The 19,011-nt window shown below is 38.7% G+C and overlaps 1 protein-coding gene across 5 annotated transcripts in view; it reads right to left on the reverse strand.

Annotated features, from left to right (window-relative positions):
- MGAT4A (alpha-1,3-mannosyl-glycoprotein 4-beta-N-acetylglucosaminyltransferase A) overlaps window positions 1-19,011 on the reverse strand; it is a 162,411-nt gene that overhangs the window by 13,513 nt on the left and 129,887 nt on the right. For 2 of the 5 annotated variants that reach the window (XM_071221516.1, XM_071221517.1), the window contains exons 13-16: window positions 18,018-18,096; window positions 17,272-17,338; window positions 7,110-7,222; window positions 375-441 (exon numbers count right to left, since the gene is read on the reverse strand). In XM_071221516.1, coding sequence (XP_071077617.1) covers window positions 375-441; window positions 7,110-7,222; window positions 17,272-17,338; window positions 18,018-18,096 — 326 coding nt within the window. Of the gene's footprint in view, window positions 1-374; window positions 442-1,142; window positions 6,980-7,109; window positions 7,223-17,251; window positions 17,339-18,017; window positions 18,097-19,011 lie in introns of those variants that run through there. The other 3 variants (XR_011651226.1, XR_011651225.1, XM_053923742.2) reach the window with 3 other exon arrangements.

Consider the following 19,011-nt stretch of genomic DNA (forward strand, 5'->3'; position numbering starts at 1 on the left):
CCATTTGTAATGGGTTATATTTTAAACATTTATGTGGGGCATGTTATCTTAGTTTAAACTTCAGAATGTAAATATTAACAGCATTTTCTCTGCAAAACAAAACAAAAACACAATGCTTAGAGTGAACAGGCCCGTTTGGCTACACTTAATTTGGAAGCTGTATAGTGCACATAATACATGAGCGAGTATCTGTATCACACTGATAACCACTATCTTAACATCAAGGCTGTTTTTTTCTTTAAAAGATTTTCTAAAATCCACATGGAAGATCCACTGCCGTTTTTCCAACTGAAAATAGTTCAAGTAAACTATTACTGTATCAGTGTTAAACAAAACCAATAAAAACAAAAACCTTGCTGCCCATTAAGTCTTACCTATTTTTATTAGGAGTCTTGAATTCAGCATGACTTTAAACTTCTTTATTTCAATACACATGAACAGCTGTGGCACAAACAGTGATGAAAAGGCACAGTCAATGGGACCAGTTATTACCATATTTTTCGGACTATAAGATGCACCCCTTTACCCTCCCGCCCCCCCTTATTTGGAAGGAAAATTCGGTCTTATAGTCCGAATGTAGCTTACCTGGCTCCCTGGGGGTGGGGGTGGGGGGCAGTGGTGGAGCGCATTTTTTTCCCTGTTTTCCTCCTCTAAAACCTAGATATGTCTTACAGTCCAGTGCATCTTATAGTCCGAAAAATACGGTAGGTTACATCAGCATATTTGAAAATAAATAACCTTCCTTTCAAAGTCTTAACAGGTACCCAAAATATTACTACAGATATTACCCAGTCAACCAATGAAGACATTGTAAAGAAATACGTACAATACATTAAGGACAAAAAAAAATGTACAACCTGGAAAAGCAGTTCCCCAGACAGCTTCTCCCAGGGGTACTTCCAGAAATATCCCCAAATGCAAAGACTATCTTTCCCAACAGTGTTCTCAATGAGAAACAGTTTTTCATTCTATGAATGAAAAATGACTGTTTAATCAGCTGATTTCTAAATCTTTCCTAGAAAACATTACTGTCTATATTTAAATGAAAAGTATCAAATCTGCTGGCAGTGCATCTTACAGTTCTGGCAATACCAGCCATTTTTAAGGCTCAGAAAATGTATTTGAGGGGCATTTTCATCCAATTTCAATAGTATTAGAATGCTCATCTCACTAGGGTACCGAACCTTTGATTCCAGGGCAGTTTGCCATAGGAGCAATGTTAGAGTACACCCCACAAATCACTCCTAATTTTACGGTACATGACTCTTAACATTTTCACTGCAACACTGACAACACTGGGAATAGCACAAAGTACAGTCCATTCAACACTCATTTTCTTGAACAATGTCTTACAAATTCTCAACTCAAATGCACTCGGGTGCCAGCTTATTCTTGTTTGTTCCTTTGAAAGCGATCTAGTTAGCATCCATACTGGTGAGGGCAGCGTTTCAGGTGAGAAGAGTTTATATACATAGGCATTGACATACATACATATGTAACAAATCCTTTTATAAAAAATATACTGTGGTGATAAGTTTTATTAGCATTATATGTCCACATACATTAAAGAAATAAAATAAGGATAGTAGTTACGGCATACATCTGTTAAGATTAATAGTTAAAATTTACAACAAACTAAACTTTCCACACACAGCTTGGAAAAGTTATCTTTTCTATAAAATAGATGGAATACGTTCAGTTCCCTTAATACTAAGTTATGATTATGACCCCAATTTATTTTTTTAAGATTTTATTTATTTTTAGAGAGAGGGGAAAGGAGGAAGAAAGAGAGGGAAATACACCCCCAACTGGGGACCTGGCCCACAGTCCAGGCAGGTGCCCTGACTGGGAATCGAACCACCCACTTTTCAGTTTGTAGGCCGGCGCTCAATCCAGAGCCACACCAGCCAGGGCAACCCCAGTTTCTGACCTGACGGTGTTAGCCACTCATTCTTTCCTTTAGCTCTACTTACATCAAGTAAGTATGTATGGCATTATAATAAAAATAAAAATTAATGGAAAAAACAAAATAGAACACTTGCAGGTCATGGCTTGGAAGCAGAAATAGTTTGGAAAACATTCACACAGTACAAAAGTCTGGCTAGGACATACAGGATTTGATCTGTGCTTAGATGAGCAGTTTTGGTTTGAAACAATACTTCAATATAAAGTAGATTATAGGATCTCTACATAAAGGCAGAAAGGTTTTTTTCCTTTTTAATATCTTATTTAAAATACCACTGTTCATCATTCTTAATACACTGACAGGCTCAGAGCAGACTAAATCAATATAAAGTAATACTTGCAGGAGAAAGGTTCCTTATACACTACTTGGGTTCTACTCCTACAATCTCATTCTAGCAGTTCCTTTAGAAATATTACTAAGATCCTGCAAGTTTTTGTCAACAAACTTCCAATTAAGACTGAAATCTCTGGCACAGAAATTCCTGCTGAGGCCCAGATATATATGCTAGTAAAACTATTCATGCATTTATTGAGAAATATCACCCATACTATAGGGAATCTTAACCTTTTAAATACTGTATTCATTTTTCATTGCTGCGTAGCATGTCACCACAAATTTAAGATACCCATGTCGTATCTCACAGAAGTCCAGGCAGGCTTCACAGTTCTCTGCTCAGGGTCTCAGGCCGGAATCAAGTGTTGGCAGCCTGGGCTCATCTGCTGGAGGTGAATCCACTTGCCAGCTCACCCAGGTTGTTGGCTGGATTCAGTTCCTGTGGCTTTACAGGTCCTTTCCTCACAGCTGTCAGTTGAGGTCTCCCTCAGCTCCCTAAGGCCATGTGCGTTTCTTATGTGGCCTCTATCTTACACCAGCCAATGATGCCTCCTCTTGCTTTGCATTTCTAACTGCTGCTACCAGACTGAGAAAACTGTTTACACACAAAGGGCTCACATAAGATTTACTGTCCCCAGATAACCTTTTGCTGTGTAACAATTATGGATATTCCCAGGTTCCACCCACACTCAGAGGGGGAGGATATCCATACAAGGTCATCAGGGGTCATTCACAAAATTCTGGCTACTACAAATACACAGTTATTAATTAGAGCAGTCTCTCCAAACATGCTGTTCCATAAAACCAGACTTGTCTTTGTGGACAAAGAGCATTGTTGGGAGACAATTTTTTTATTATTATGACAGATTTGAAAGAATACTTAATATTGCTGAAGCTTTTTTAAATAAAAAGACACCTAATTAGTGGTGGAACCATTGATTTGAAAAGCAATACCCTTATTCATAGACATTTCCAATGTTTAAATTAATATACTTGTCTGTAACAGAAATGCATCTGTGTGCTCAATAACCCATTGCATTCACTTTTTCCAAAGCTTTCATCTACCTCACACCATTGCGCTTTTTGTTGACGTAGGGGGCATGCTATAAAGAACACCAACACTTAGGACAAATAACACACAAATCTTGGCTGCTCTTAGAATCCTAGAAATAGGTCCTCAACCTCTTCTCACCCAAAATGCTCATTCATCATTTGCATCATGATACATTCTGCATGCCTACTTTTAACCTAATAATCAAAATTCATTATTCTGGTTTCTAAAATGTTTATACATCAGCAAGCTCAATACCGTGCTGGCAAACAGAACTTTCTGCAGTGAAGGAAATACCTGTGCTGTCCAATCCAGTGGCCAGTGAGCCCCTAACTGTAGCTAGTGTAAGGGAGGAGCTGAGTGTCGTCTTAAAGGCCCACCACGTATCCAGTGGCTACCATTCAGGACAGCATAGCTTGTCTAGAGTTTGAATAGTTTATGTGAAATACACACCAGACGCCAAGCCATGCCCTATTTATGTAAGTAGTTTTACCATTGGGTTTTCCCCACTCTCCATTTTGGTAAAAGTGATTCAGTGTCCTCTCAAGGTCAAGAAGTTTACTTTTAGTCCCGGGACTCCTCACTGCTGATCTTCTGTCCACACCCCTCACTCATTAACATGACTCTTACGCACTACCACTATAATTTTCTTGCTTGAGGAAAGTATGCTGCTTCTAAATGTCTAGTATAGAGCTCAGAGAAAGGAAAGAACAACTAAAAATGAGACTGTCTGAGCACCTGCTGGCCACAGAGGACAGGGAAGAAGTATGAGTCTCAGTCTTGCCCTCAGGAGTTAGAAGGTGGTTAAAAGGTTACTCCCCATAATCAAACACTGGAGAGCTGAGTGTGCATGTAAGTGTGTGGCAAGGGTAGTAGGTAAAGCAAGTTAAGGAAGAGGGTTGGGCTGGAACAGCTGGTCCCTTATCCAGACACTGACTGGGCACCTCCCACGTGCAGGCACTCCTGTAGGCACTGGTAACAGATTCACGGGGAGGGGAGTCCTTGGAAGACGGACAAGATTTGGCTGAAAGTACGTGTTCTCAGAAACAAGGGATGATGACCAGGAAAAGACTCAGTCTAAAGCCTGAGACGTCCCAATGCATAGCAGGGGCCACAACAACTGTGACCCCTGTGGATGTTCTGAGCACGGCATTTCTCCTGCAACCAGCTGGCTACTTAGGAAGCAGGGAAACAAAGGGACTTCTGAACCTACCTCCAAATTTTACCTCTGAATACTTAGCAGCAATTTAGTGTGTTAAGCTAGTGACGTAATTTTATAATGAAAAGTTATTTTCAAGTAAAATCTGCTGGTAGGCACTGGGCCAAGAAAATTTCAGAAGAAAACCAATAGTAAATTTTTTAATGAAGAAATAAATGTAAAATTCCCAATAAAAATTTTTAACTGTAGTTTGACATAAAATATCATTGGCAACGTGTGACTTTTTATTAAATTAAAAACTAAAAATTATTCTAATATGGAGTAATTGAAACCACCCTATCAGTGCTTCCCAGCCTGTCACTTCATAACAACGCTGTCTGGTCAGCACACACAACCAGGTGAGCTCCTCCAGTCTAACAGCCACCAGCTGGAGCCCCCGGCCGCCCAAGGCCTTAGCCAATGACGTCTGAAAGCTCGGATCGATCTCCACCATCTGTTATCAGTCACCCACCTGCAACCCACCTGAGGCATGCCAGACTGGTTGGGAACTGACATTGATAATTCAGAATTTTTTTTTTAAGTAAAATACTTTTGTAAAGATCACTGATGCTAAGACTGATTAATAGTTTTGTTATAGCTATGCAATATTTGGAATTGCATGTTTCAGAGTAATACTCTTTGAATATGAATTTATAAGTTCTAATGCAATAAGTCATTTTGAAAAAATACAACTGCTACAATACCTTTCACCAAAAAGCAGTATTACAGTTTTGTTTTTCTTTAAAATTAAACCAGTTAAGACACAATAGCATTATCTAGAAAACATTTTGTCAAGACTCATGGAATACAAAGATCAAAAAAAGAGTTTGTCATCTTCTATGTCAGAAGAAATGTAATGAGTTGTCTATAATAATTTGGGTTGAAGGCATCACCCCTGCATATTAAAATTTATCAGACTGCCCTGGCTGGTGTAGCTCAATGGATTGAGCACAGGCTGCAAAACAAAGGGTTGCCAGTTCGATTCCCAGTGAGGGCACGTGCCTGGGTCATGGGCCAGGTCCCCGGTACGGACCACAAGGGAGCAACCACACATTTGATATTTCTCTCCTTCACTTTCTCTTCCTCTTCCCCTCTCGCTAAAGATGAATGAATAAAATCTTTAAAAATATTTAATAAAATAAAATTTATCAGACTGATTTTTTTGTTGCTATACACCATACACAGTATAGTAAAATAAACCTCAAAAAGGGCATTGGTTTTTTAAATCTCAGCCTTAAGGAATGACAAATGCCTTTGAAAATATTTTGCTTGAAATCAGTGATATAGAAGTCCCCCCTTAACCAAGGGGGGTACATTCCAAGACCCCCCGTGGATGCCTGAAACCGTAGCTAGTACAAAACCCTACATATTCGATTTTTTCTATATATAAACATACATACGGATGGTACAATTTATAAATTAGGCACAGTAAGAGACTAACGACTAATAACAACAGAACAGATAAAACAACATACTGTAGAAAGTTATGTGAATGTGGTCTCATACGTGAGACACAATGCCTGCGTGATGCCATGAAGTGAGACGCACACACTGGACAAAGGGACGATTCAGACCCAGGTGGGATGGATGGGACGGCGCAAGGTTTCATCACACTACTCAGAACAGCGTGCAATTTAAAACTTATGAACTGTTTATTTCTGGAACTTTGTATTTAGTATTTTTGGACCACATTTGACTATGGGTAACTAAAACCGCGGAAAGCAAAACCGTAGATGGAAGGAAGCTACTGTAAAAAAGTACCTCAGTTAGGAAATCAATCCAGAATCACTCTTAAGTGGCAGTGCATTTGAAAAATGGCATTAACAGATAATGTGCATTTCCAAAGGAAAATGTAGAAAGAACTTAAAAAAGCAAGGTAACCATTTTTCAAAAAAAGTATTGATTCAAAAATTTACTGCACAAAAATATGTACTTCTTAAGTGTTTCTAATAAATTAACTCCATAACATTTTTATGTATATTTATATATATATATAATCCCTGATAATCTATAAAAGAGGGTCTATAATAGTAAAATAAATGAATTTCAAAAGTACCCCCTTCATAAAATGTATTTATCATTATTTTTTTTTTCAAATTTAAGCAATGTAACAATATGTACAACTCTTATGTATTAGTATAATACCAAAATAGTACAAGTCATATTAACAGGCTGTCGTAAGTGTAAAATGTTTGAGTCACGTTAAAACTGGAGGACAGCTTAGGTTTGAATGAATATAATTATCTGTGGGAGATTCACTTTCCGAGTGGAAATGACAATCATCTACAGTAGATTTCACAAGAGGTAGCGTTCAAGTAAAAAAAAAAAAAAAAAGTACATGCTTCATTATCTTTAATCAACAAATTTACAGGAAAAAGAGATGTATTGGTTTCTTAGCTGATAATCAGTTGGTGACTTTTTTAATATGAATCTGAAATACAAAATTGTGAAGAGTACAATGAGGCAATTATTTTTCATTTCCAAAAGTCTTTAAATATGAAATCAAACTGTGAGAAAAAGTGGACTCTAAGCTGTCTCTCTGATGTCATTTATTGTCTTACCTCGTTAAGAATGGCCCAAACAGCAGAATTCTGAATAACTGAAAGTCGAAAGGCTGCAATGGGGTTCAGGTTGGGATCCACCATTCCTTCTGCAACACCATTCTCAAATTTTCCTTCAAAATAAAAATCAACACTTGTTGGGTAGGCTGGAACAAACATGCTTCAAATATCACTGACATAAAGCAGGAAAGGAAAACACTGAAATATTTCCAGTGGAAGTCTTCAGACAGGGAATGGGCCACTTTTTCCTTCTTCTTTTATTCAACTTTAAAATTTTTCATGAAGTAGTACATGCTTTAAAATAATAGAAGCAATCCACTTGAAGAGGAGGAGCTATATTTTTCTTATTGTAAATTAAGAACAAAACAAAAATATATTTGTTCGTGCATCAACACTGTTTTAACACACAGCTTTTTAGCACAATGTGACTTAAACCACACTAGAATATACTCTGTACCAACCTCATGGGGAGTTAAGTCAATAAACAAATTTCAATGCTTTAATTAGACATACATATTAATATACAATTGCTGGCCCTGGGCAGGGGCTCAATGTATGTGTACTCTTTCCAAGGGCTCATCTAGAAGGAATTACAAAGTGATACCTTCTCTAAGCAAATGCAAAGTAAAACTCCATTATAAATGGCAAGCTGAAAAAGCTCTCCCATAAGGATAAGGACCAATAACTTCTATAAAAGTTAATGTGCTCTGTACCCAATTCTTCTTGCTGTGAGGAATACTATTCTTTTTAAAACAAAACCAAGTAATGCTGTTGAATAAGTGACTGAATAAGTGACAGGAAGATGATTAGTTCTGAGCCACACTTCCCCAAGCCAGGAATTGGCCACCTTTTTCTCTAATAGGCAGACAGTAAATATTTGGGGCTTTATCAGGAAGCCCCAAGAGGAAAACTGAGGATACCATATAAGTATGTACATAGAGAGAGAAGACAAATTTCCACAAAATTTTTATTGATGCAATTCAAATATATTAAGAACTGAGTACAGTATTTTCCCATTACAGGTGTACTAAAGAGAATGTAATTCTTTTTGAAGGATAACATTTCAATTAACTGGAATTCAAAATCAGTGTTCCTTACCATCAAAAATCAATTGCAAATGGTCTATGTTAATGTGGACCAATGAAGATTTTATATAGTTCACCCTGAATATTTCACACAGCTGAGATACTGCCTAATACATCAGTCCACAAGCACGTGATTTTAATGGAGCATATTTATCACTTGGAAGGTATTCATGGAATTCTTAGATTATTCTCTTTATATTTGCGTTAGTGTGTCATTACTTAAAGGGATTTATGGAAGCACCTCATTTAGCTTGCTATGACTTGCAGTTCAAACCATGCTGTCATCAGTGACTTGGCTGCGATAAGCACTGTCTGTAATTTTAGGCCAAATTCATTAAGAAATATCAGGTCTGCAGCAAAAATTAATTTTCAAAGAGATAATAGTGGTTGAGGGCAGCTCTTTGCACTTAGAAAAATTTTAATCTTATTCCTGAGTTCAAAATAAAAAATACTTTTTTAAATCACTACTAAGCTCCAGAACTGCTGTGTGGTAGGGCAAGTCAGGATACTCAGTTCCCGTTTCTCACACAATTCACAAGACTGATGATAGCGAAGTCCATGAGAGAGAATAAAATTCACTGTAGACATTGCTGGTTCAATAAAATGATGACATTCAGATATTCGCTGTAAAGTACCTGCTGATGAATAATAAAATAACCAGAGGCTTTAAAAACTTTACATGTTCACAAGCTTTGTAAATTTATCCAACTAAGCCTTCTTCTCCTTCACATGTATTTTTACCACCATTCACTGTAACACGTCTTAGCAGATTCCACTTGCGGTTGTACCAATTTTGTGTTCTCTCAACTTGTTTGAAAATATTCTTGTCTGTAGTTGTTCAGAGACTATTCAGAGACCAATTCTTCAGTCACTTCATTGTGGCATTGGCTCCAAATAACTGGGCAGAATCAGTACCATCTGTCAACTTATCAAGAGCCAAGGAAACAATTCAAATAATTTGCTTTGCTTTCTGACCATTGATATCGTTCCCCAAATCTTCAACTCTTCAAGTAATTATTGCTGAAAGCCTACCAGTTTAAAGTTTTTTCTTCTCTGCACACATATCTTTGGCCATTGCAATTAAGAGTGATTTAATTAACTCATAATTGGTCAGTGGTTTTATCTGTTTAACACGAGCCACTTTAAAATTCACTTTGGTTACTTCCTCATTTGAATTTATTTTGTGAAGAAATTCTGCTGTGATGACATACTCCATTTAAATTGTCTAAGTTTTCTGATCACTGCCGTCCTGTGAGCTGGGAACAGTGTGAGTGCTCAGTATGGTTACGTCTTTTTGGCAGGGCTACTGCATCACTGAGTAACAACCACAACGACCTGCCACCTAATGTCATAAAATAACCCACTGAGTTACAAAGCACTCAGAGTCTACTTGTTATGTTCTGACATGGTGGGTAAGCACTGGCAACTTTTTTGTAAATGTCACAGTACAGTGATGTGTGTGGAACTAGAAACACTGTCAAATTAGAAACACATTGTTGGTATTTTTTTTTAATTTGTTAAGATTTATTTTTTAGAGCGGAGAAGGGAGGGAGAAAGAGAGGGAGAGAAACATCAATGTGTGGTTGCCTCTTGCGCAGCCCCTACTGGGGACCTGGCCCGCAATCTAGGCATGTGCCCTGACTGGGAATCGAACCAGTGACCCTTTGGTTCACAGGCCGGCAATCGGTCCACTGAGCCACACCAGCCAGCCATCACTGCTATTTGTAGTGCGCCAAGCAACAATTCGAAGCAGTGAGAGCACTACCTCGATCTCTATTGCAACTTCTCCCTCTGCTGTTGTAGCATGAAAGCATGCAGACAATCCATGATACAAATACAAATGAGCATGGCTGTGTTCCAACACAACTTTATTTATGGACACTGATTTTAGAACTTTTTGTAAGTTTTACATGTGAATGATATTCTTTTTATTTTTCAACCATTTAAAAGTGAAAATAAACAATGAGAAAGAATTTTAAAAACGTTCTTAGCTCACAGTCCATTCAAAAACAGGCAGTGAGCCAGATCAGACCCTGGGCTGTAGTCTGCTAACTCGTATGGCGTTACACAGTCTACTCTAGGGTCTTACAACACACAGACAGACTAGGCCTCGAGTAAGATAAGATACAAACAAGCTGGAAGTCATACCAGACAAGGCTTGCATTCATTTGTATAAAAATATTAAATGTATGTACCTCTAAAGTAATGTTTTTATTGAAAAATTATTAATAAATTTTTTTCATAAAAGTATGTCCACACTTGGGACTGGACCAGGATAGGGAATACCAAAAATATTACTGATTATTGGGTTGTGCAGGGATTCAAGGCTGAAAATTACTGTGAAATTGAAACACTTCAACAGGGAGCTATCTGGCATTGTCACCTGATGAGCTCATTTAATTAGAAAAACAATTACCAAGTGATGTAATTGGCCTCATTAAAACACTTCTCCCAGCAATTTTACTCTGCAGATATGTTCTTACATGTGCAAAAATTGCAAACGAACTAGGTAACCATCACTAGGAGACTGGCGAAATAAATTATGATATGCTAATACGATGAAATACTAGGCAGCCAATGAAAAGAATGAAGTTGAAGGTAATGCAGTTGAAGACTTCCTGCCATCTCTAAGTGTATGTTGTAGAGCAGGGGTGTCAAGCTCATTTTCACCGGGGGGCCACATCAGCCTCGCGGTTGCCTTCAAAGGGCCGAATGTAATGTTAGGACTGTATAAATATAACTACTCCTTAACGAGGGGCAAGGAGCTTGGCGCTGCTGCCGGCTACAAACAGGATAAAACACGGTGAAAGGCCAGATTCGGCCCACCGGCCTTGTGTTGGCCACCTGTGTTGTAGAGAAACTCATACACGTGTGCGCCTAAGTGTTCAAATCAGCATTGTTCATAACAAAGAATGATGGAAACAAAGTTTATGCCAAGCAAGAGAATGTATAAGGCAGTGAAAATGAATGAGCCATAGATACACACATCCACGTGGTGTCACAATGGTAAGAGAAAAAAATTATAGACTACAGAATGATGCAACATCAAATTTAAAAACAGTAAAAATAACACTGAGCATTGCTCAGGGGAATTTTATACTTATGTAGTACAGTGCACATGGAAATGGTAGCCATAAAATTTAGCACAGCAGTTACCCTTGGGTGGAGGGAAAAAGAAGATATTAGGAAAGAAATGAATCGGCAAATCTTAGGCTGGATACACAGATATTCATTATATTTGCATCTTTTTGTGTATCTGAAATATTTACAATTTTTAAAACTGTTCATTTTCCACATGCACATATGTACTTTGTTCAGAGAAAAAAAGATGCAGAACAAGATTGTACACTCAGTATGGGATCATTTGTGCATGATTATGTGTTTTCAAAGAATGTACTCATTTTTATTTGTGACTAGGCTACTTCTGGAAGGACACAAATCATCATAGTCATTGCCTCTGCGAAGCACTAGGCAGGAGGGGAAAGAAGAGGGAATAAAACTTAAGTTTAGCCGTGGGTGGGTGGCTCGGATGGTTGGGGAGTCATCCTGTACACGAGAAGGTTGCGGGTTCAATCCCCAGTCAGGGTGTGTGCAGGAAGCCGACTGATGTGGGAAACTTGATTCTTTTTGCTGATGCAGTAAAGAATTAAAGATCAGCAAGCTGATTAGTATACAGGCAGAGTTTCCTAGTAATACTTTCTCAGGGAGGAGAACAGGCCTAGGCCTTAACCCACCAATCAGTATGTAACTCCCTCATCTCACCCTGCAAACTATGTAAATCCTCAGGACAAAGGGACTGGGGGCCTATGCCTATCTCGCCCACACTGGCTAGGCCCGTTGTCTTCCCTGAGAATATGTTACTAATAAACTCTGCCTGTATACTAGTCAGCTTGCTGATCTTTAATTCTTTACTACGTTGGCAAGAAGAACCAATTTTCCCACAACAGATGTTTCTCATCTGTGTTTCTTTCTCTCCCTCTCTCTCTAAAAAACAAAAACAAAAAATATATCCTCAGGTGAGGATATAAAAAAATGTTTAAAAGACTTAGGTTTACCCTTTTAAATTTGTATTTTATAGCATGTGTATGTATTATCTTTCCAAACAACAAATTTAACTTCTGTCCTTAACCCAATGGTCTATACTAGGTAAGCAAGACAGGAAAAAGGGAGAAATTGAAGGAGGAAATTACTAAACAATGACTAGAATCGTATTGTAAAATGTTGGCATTGCCAGGGACTTCCAAGGTCATCCTTTTCAGACCTCATTCTGCCCCCCTGACAGTGGTTCATTTCTTTCAGTGTTTCTCTGTGAAAGGCTCTTCTGCCCTCTTTACCTTAATAAATCTAGTATTTCTTTCACAAGACTGTCCTTGGCTGTCATGCCACACGTATCTAACCTACCCCGTCTTCAACCATCAGTTCTCTACTAATTGCCAGTTGACTGTCTCCTGTTTCTGATGTGGCTTCAGGCATAATTTGTTGATTGGTCAGACCCAATTAAATCTTGCCCCCTTGGTGGGCCAGTCATGGTGACTCCTTCCCACCCAAGAAGACTCTTACTAAGTAGCTCTTTCCCTGGTTCTGTCAAACTTCTGGATAGGCTACAGTTTAGCTTGAATGTAGCTACCAGTCTCCTCTTAGTTTCTCACCAACAAAATCACAATCATATTCCACACTGCCCTTAGGCTTGAACTTCACCAAGCTCTGTTTCAAATAAGTCAGTGCCCTTCAGGAGAGCTACAGAGCTCTCTGTTCTTAAGTCTGCCTCTGTACTAGAGAAAAATCGCTGTACAACTGCCCAGGATCTTTGGCAGGGACAGCAGTCCATTTCCCCCAGAGTAACACCCTGCTTTATTGAGCAGAGCACTGGGGAGCAGCAGTATCTCTTCATTTTCTTGGCTCACCTCTCCCAGTGTGCTGGAGCAAGTGACCTGAGCTGAGAGTGTTCAGGGCCAAGTCTTCTCACCTTGCTGTGCCTAAGAAAGAGCTTCTGCCCTATGAAGGGAAGTTTAGTGAAGGAAGGGAGCCTCAGATTTCTTAGCTGCTCTTGTCTGAACAGAGCTTCTGCACCACAGAGTTGAGGAGGAGGAGACACTGGCGCCTGCCTTTCCTGGGGAGATTCCACAGGCCCAGCACGGGAACTGGTGGGAGAGGGAGTTCAGTGTTCTCGGCTGTACCTGCAGAGAGCGGAGCTTCCACCTCACTGACCCGGGCAGTGTGGGTAATGAAGTGAGTGAGGGCTTAAATGCCTCGGACTCTTTAATGTTCTTACTGAGATTCAGATTTTCACAAGTGAATGCTTCTCATTTGCTGTATTTTTCAAAAAAAAAAAAAAAATTTCATGCCCTAGCCGGGTGCTTCAGTTGGCTGGAGCATCACCCTATACAAGGAGTAGTAGGTTTAATCCTCCGTCAGGGAGTGTACAAGAGGGTAACCCATAGATGTTTCTTCCTCTCCTCCTTTCTCTCTTTCTCCTTTCCACCTCTCTCTTTCCCTTCCCCTTTTTCTAAAATCAGTAAAAGCATATCCTCAGGTGACAATTTAAAAGAAATTTTTTTCACCAGTTGTGGTTATTTCACAAGGGAGAAGGCCTGTGAAGCCCGTCACACGCAATTCTATTAAGCACACTTCTTAAAGGAGATTTTTTTCTGTTCAGTTGAAAAAAAAGATCACTGCTCCATGTTTCTGATGAACACTTTTGTGATGCAAGATCCAGGGGTCTCATGATTCGTAAGTTCTCTTCTGGTTCTAAATATGTATGAGAGGATGTTTGAGATGATCTTATGTTCAGATTGCTGAAGGATACTTAATATAGATGTATGTATTTCCTATGCTACTTTTATAATCTAGAACACAATATTCTGAGAAATTAATCGACATGTAATAGGGTTAATAAATGTCTCAGTGCACTCTGCCATTTTATGGATTTTCTAGAGGTGGGCTAAGATATAACCCAAATATGAAAAGAAACTCATCTGTACACCCACACTACGTAGAAAGTAGTTAGGGTTAGCATCCAAGCCTTGTGGCAAAAATTGAATGACATTCACCAAATGTAAAATTGCTCTATACGCTGTGTCTGCCCTGTAAACTCACAATATTAATTTACCAGTATTCTTTTTTGCCTACTACTAAGAAAAGCATTAATTTGTTGTAAGCAACAGAAAATAGGCTCTTTGGCCAAGATGGAGGTGTAGGTAGATATACTTCGCTTCCTTGCACAACAAGAAAGATAACAACCAATTTAAAAACAAAAAACAACCAGAACTGACAGAAAAACTGCATGGATGTCCGACAGCCAAAGAGTTAAAGAAGAAACATTCATCCAGACAGATGGGAGGGGAGATGGGCAGCCAGAGTAGAGAGGATGTGTGACAAGGTGGCAGCTGGCGGATCAGGCAGTCCCACATTCGCATGCAGATAAACTGGAACAACTGGGAAGGGAGACAGACCACACAACCCAGTGTTCCAGCATAGGGAAATAAAGATTCAAAACCTCTGGCTGTAAAAACCTGTTGGGGTTGCAGCAGTGGGAGAAACTGCCAGTGTCACAGGAGAGTTTGTTGGAGGGGCTACAAGATCTTACAACATATACAAGGCCACCCACCCAGATGTCAGCACCAGGGCAGCATCTGAAAGGGCACAATCTGCAAGTCAGAAGCAGGGGAAGTGACTGAAAGCGAGGCAAGAGCGAAGACGGTGGCATTGTTCCTTTTCTGGCCCCTCCCCCACATACAGCGCCACAATATGGCTGCCACGTCCTGGCAAATACCTAAGCTTCTGCCCCTTACAATGTAACAGGTGTGCTGAGACAGACAAATATGGCCCGAATGAAGGAACAGATCAAAAATCCAGAAAAAGAATTAGGCGACAAGGAGATAAGACAACCTATCAGATGCAGAGTTCAAAACACTGGTAATCAGGATGCTCAGAGAAATGATTGAGTACAGTCACAAAACAGAGGAAGAAATGAAGGCTACCCAAAGTGAAATAAAGAAAAATATACAGGGAATCAACAGTGACAGGAAGGAAACCAGGACTCAAATCAATGGTTTGGAGCAGATGTAATAAAGAAACATTCAATCAGAACAGAATAAAGAAAGAAGAATTCAAAAAATTGACGAGAGGATTCAGAACCTCTAGGACATCTTTAAACGTTCCAACATCCAAATCATAGGGGTGCCAGAAGGAGAAAAGGAAGAGCAAGAAATTGAAAACTTAGTTGAAAAACTAATGAAGGAGGACTTCCCCAATCTGGCAAAGGAAATAGACTTTCAGGAAGACCAGGAAGCTCAGAGAGTCCTAAAGAAGCTGGACCCAAGGAGAAACACACTAAAGCACATCATAATTACATTACCCAAGATGAAACAGAAGGAGAGAATCTTAGAAGCAGCAAGAGAAAAGGACACAGTTACCTACTAAGGAGTTCCCATAAGACTATCAGCTGATTTCTCAAAAGAAACCTTACAGGCAAGAAGGGGCTAGAAAGAAGTATTCCAAGTCATGAAAGGCAAGGACCTACATCCAAGATTGCTCTATCCAGCAAAGCTATCATTTAGAATGGAAGGGCAGCTAAAGTGCTTCCCAGATAAGGTCAAGTTAAAGGAGTTCATCAGCACCCAGCCCTTATTATATGAAATGTTAAAGGGATTTATCTAAGGAAAAAAATATGAACAGTAAAATGATAATAAACTCACAGCTATTAACAACCAAACCTAAAAAAAAGAAAACCATAAACAAACTAAGCAAACAACTAGAACAGGAACAGAATCACAGAAATGGAGATCACATGTAGGGTTATCAGTAGAGGAGTGAGAGGGGGAGAGAATGGTAAAAGGGAGAGAGAATAAGTAGCATAAATGGTAGGTAGAAAATAGACAGGGGGAGGTTATGAGTAGTATAGGAAATGCAGAAGGCAAAGAACTTATATGTATGACCCATGGACATGAACTAAAGCGGGGGGAATGTGGGCAGGAGGGAGTGTGCAGGGCAGAGGGGAATAAAGGGGGGAAATGGGACAACTGTAATAGCACAATCAATAAAATATATTTTAAAAAACTTATCAAAATTGGTGAATTTTTGTGTAGCTGTTTTAATATTGAAGATGGAAGAAGATATACAACATTTTCAGCATATTATGCTTTAATATTTCCAAAAGGTAAAAACACAACTGAAACACACACAAAAAAAATCTGTGCAGTAGAGAAGGTGCTGTGACTGATCGAACATGTCAAAAGTGATTTTCAAAGTTTCTTGGTTCTACTGACATTTTGGTCAAATAATGCCTTGGTATGGGCCTGTCTTATGTATTGCAAAATGTTTATTTAGCAGCAGCCCTGGCCTCTACAGGTTAGAAGCCAATACTAGGACATAGCAAACATACTCAAAATACCCAAATCAATAAAGTTATTGGTGAAAATGAAAAATGTGTCTTTTATTTTATAGAAAAAGCTAAAAAATATTTTTGGCCAACCCAATAATAGTGACCTTTTGAAGAGGTAACTGCAGTGGCTCTATGGGAAGCCAATAAGAGGACAGAGGCAGACGCAGTCCATCTCTGCTTCAGTCACGGAGGCACGGAGCCTAGATCACCGTTACAAATGGACATAGTTATACTAATGGGTAGTAAAGCGCATGGGGTGGTATGCGGGGTGTCTCCCCACGTGACACGCAGGCAACCAGATGAATGGTGACAACAAACAGTGTGGTGAGCAATAAAAAAAATGTCGGTGTTACACACGCTCAGAGTAGGGGTTCTGGCATATGGATATCGCTGAGACCATGAGAACAGCTAGGGTACAGCAGCAAGACTGCAAAATGCAGCTGAAGGCAGATTATCTGACATGTATTATCAACAAGTGGCAGGTGGAGGAAAGAAAGGGGAACCAGTAAATGAACCTTTGATCTGAAATCCTAGTTGGGTCAAGATAATAAAACACAAGAACAAATAAAACTTGGAGTGCACTGGTGGTAACTGTAATCCTAAAGCTGCTGAACATTTGAAAGCATTTAAAATTACTTTATGATTAAGTTCAAAAAAATCAAGGACATTTTTACCAGTCTAAAGTAGGCATTACCTATCCTGAAATAACCATCTTCTAATCGTTTGTCTTTGGTTTCCTTGCTTATTTCCAAACCTTCACTCTAAAATAAAACAAAGACATTAATTTTATAAACTCTTCCATTTAAAACAAAGATAAGTTATCAATATACCTTAATAAAAATAAAAATGGCATTTGTGGCACAGCTATCTCTAAAAACAGAAAATGTCATTTTAGTCTTAAACCTTAAAGGGCTTATCAATATGCGTGTTCTTTTTTTCTAACTATCATCTGAACCTGTATATAATATACTGGTGATTAGGAATTTAAATTTTAAATAATTTAAAATTCAAATCAATTTAATGAAACACTAGTTTCTATGAAAAATACGCACAAGAACTGTGTGCTAACTTGAAAGAGATCTAAGCATTCCTTAGAGGCCAACACATTAACTCTGTGTACTAATCAATAAGCATTAAAGCCACATGGTATCTGGGGACTTGAAATACAAACAGCAGGTAAACATTAAAGTAAAAGAATGATTCATTTATTTTCCTAGTATAAACTTCCAAGTATTTTCCAACAGGAAACAAAATGAAGGCTCATTCCATGAATAAGGCAAACAGGACAACATAGTAGGGGTTCCATATTTCAAAAGAAATTAGTATTACCAATGAGGTCCCACAATAATGAAAATTTTCTTTCACCTCATAAATAAGAATAGCCTCAAACCAAGTCTATTGGTATTCTTAAGGAAAATTAAGGGGAAAAAATAGTCATACCTTAAAAGGCAAAACTTCCACAGATGTGTTTAGCAGCATGTCTCCTGGATGTTCTTGGTTGCCACTATGGAATAAATAACTAAAAATACAAACATAAAAATAAAAATACAAGTCAGACTAAACTTTACAAATGTTCAAGAAGGTGGCCTTCCTGCAGAGGAAGCTTCTACAGAAGCTGACGCTAGAACTTGCAGCAACTGCACATTATGTTCTGAGTTGCAGGGAATTAAAAACTGAAGGCTGCGAGCCTTAGGTGACATGTTAATTCCTTCTGTCAGAAGGGACATGTTTGCTGTTTAACGTAACAATGTACTTAACAGATTAAAAATGATGGCGGTTTTATGTTGCTGTTTATATGGCTTTAAATATATAAACTTCTTGACAGGAGTAGTCAAAATTGCATTACAATACTGTGTCTTGATCAGAGAAAATTTTCACTAGCACAGACACGAGTTGTTGCAAGGTCAAAGACTAGTTTTATCCAATACAAATAATTTTAGTACTAATAGGGTAAAAATGCATTAACCAATTCCAAATATCTGAATAATTCCATTTGTCAGTGTTAACAAATATTTGAATAATGACCGATTACGTGACATACTGTGCTACATCTGAAATACTCTCTGGGTATGAGTGTTTTGTTCTTATGTTTTGATAGGCTGAAAACCAGTATGTGTGGGTAAGTGGAGGGGGGTGGAACCCAGACAGGGCATACAAAGCATACCTAAATCCAAATCTGAAACTCAAGATTAGTAAATTAGGTGGTTAAAAGTTTACGCTCAGTAGTCACAAAGACCTGCAGCCAAGCCCTAGGTGTCCCGATCCCGAGAACTCCACCTCAGCGGGCTGCACCAGCTTTCTGAACCTGAGTGTCATCTAATACAACGCAGGTATTCTCACCCTCACATGACTGTTATCAAGAAGTTTATGAGAACTGACAAAAAGTACCTCGCATATTAAAAATACTCAGCAAGTAATAGTTACAATAGAGCTC

This window comes from Desmodus rotundus, chromosome 5, assembly GCF_022682495.2.
Source record: "Desmodus rotundus isolate HL8 chromosome 5, HLdesRot8A.1, whole genome shotgun sequence".
In the NCBI taxonomy this organism is placed as follows: Eukaryota; Metazoa; Chordata; class Mammalia; order Chiroptera; family Phyllostomidae; genus Desmodus; species Desmodus rotundus.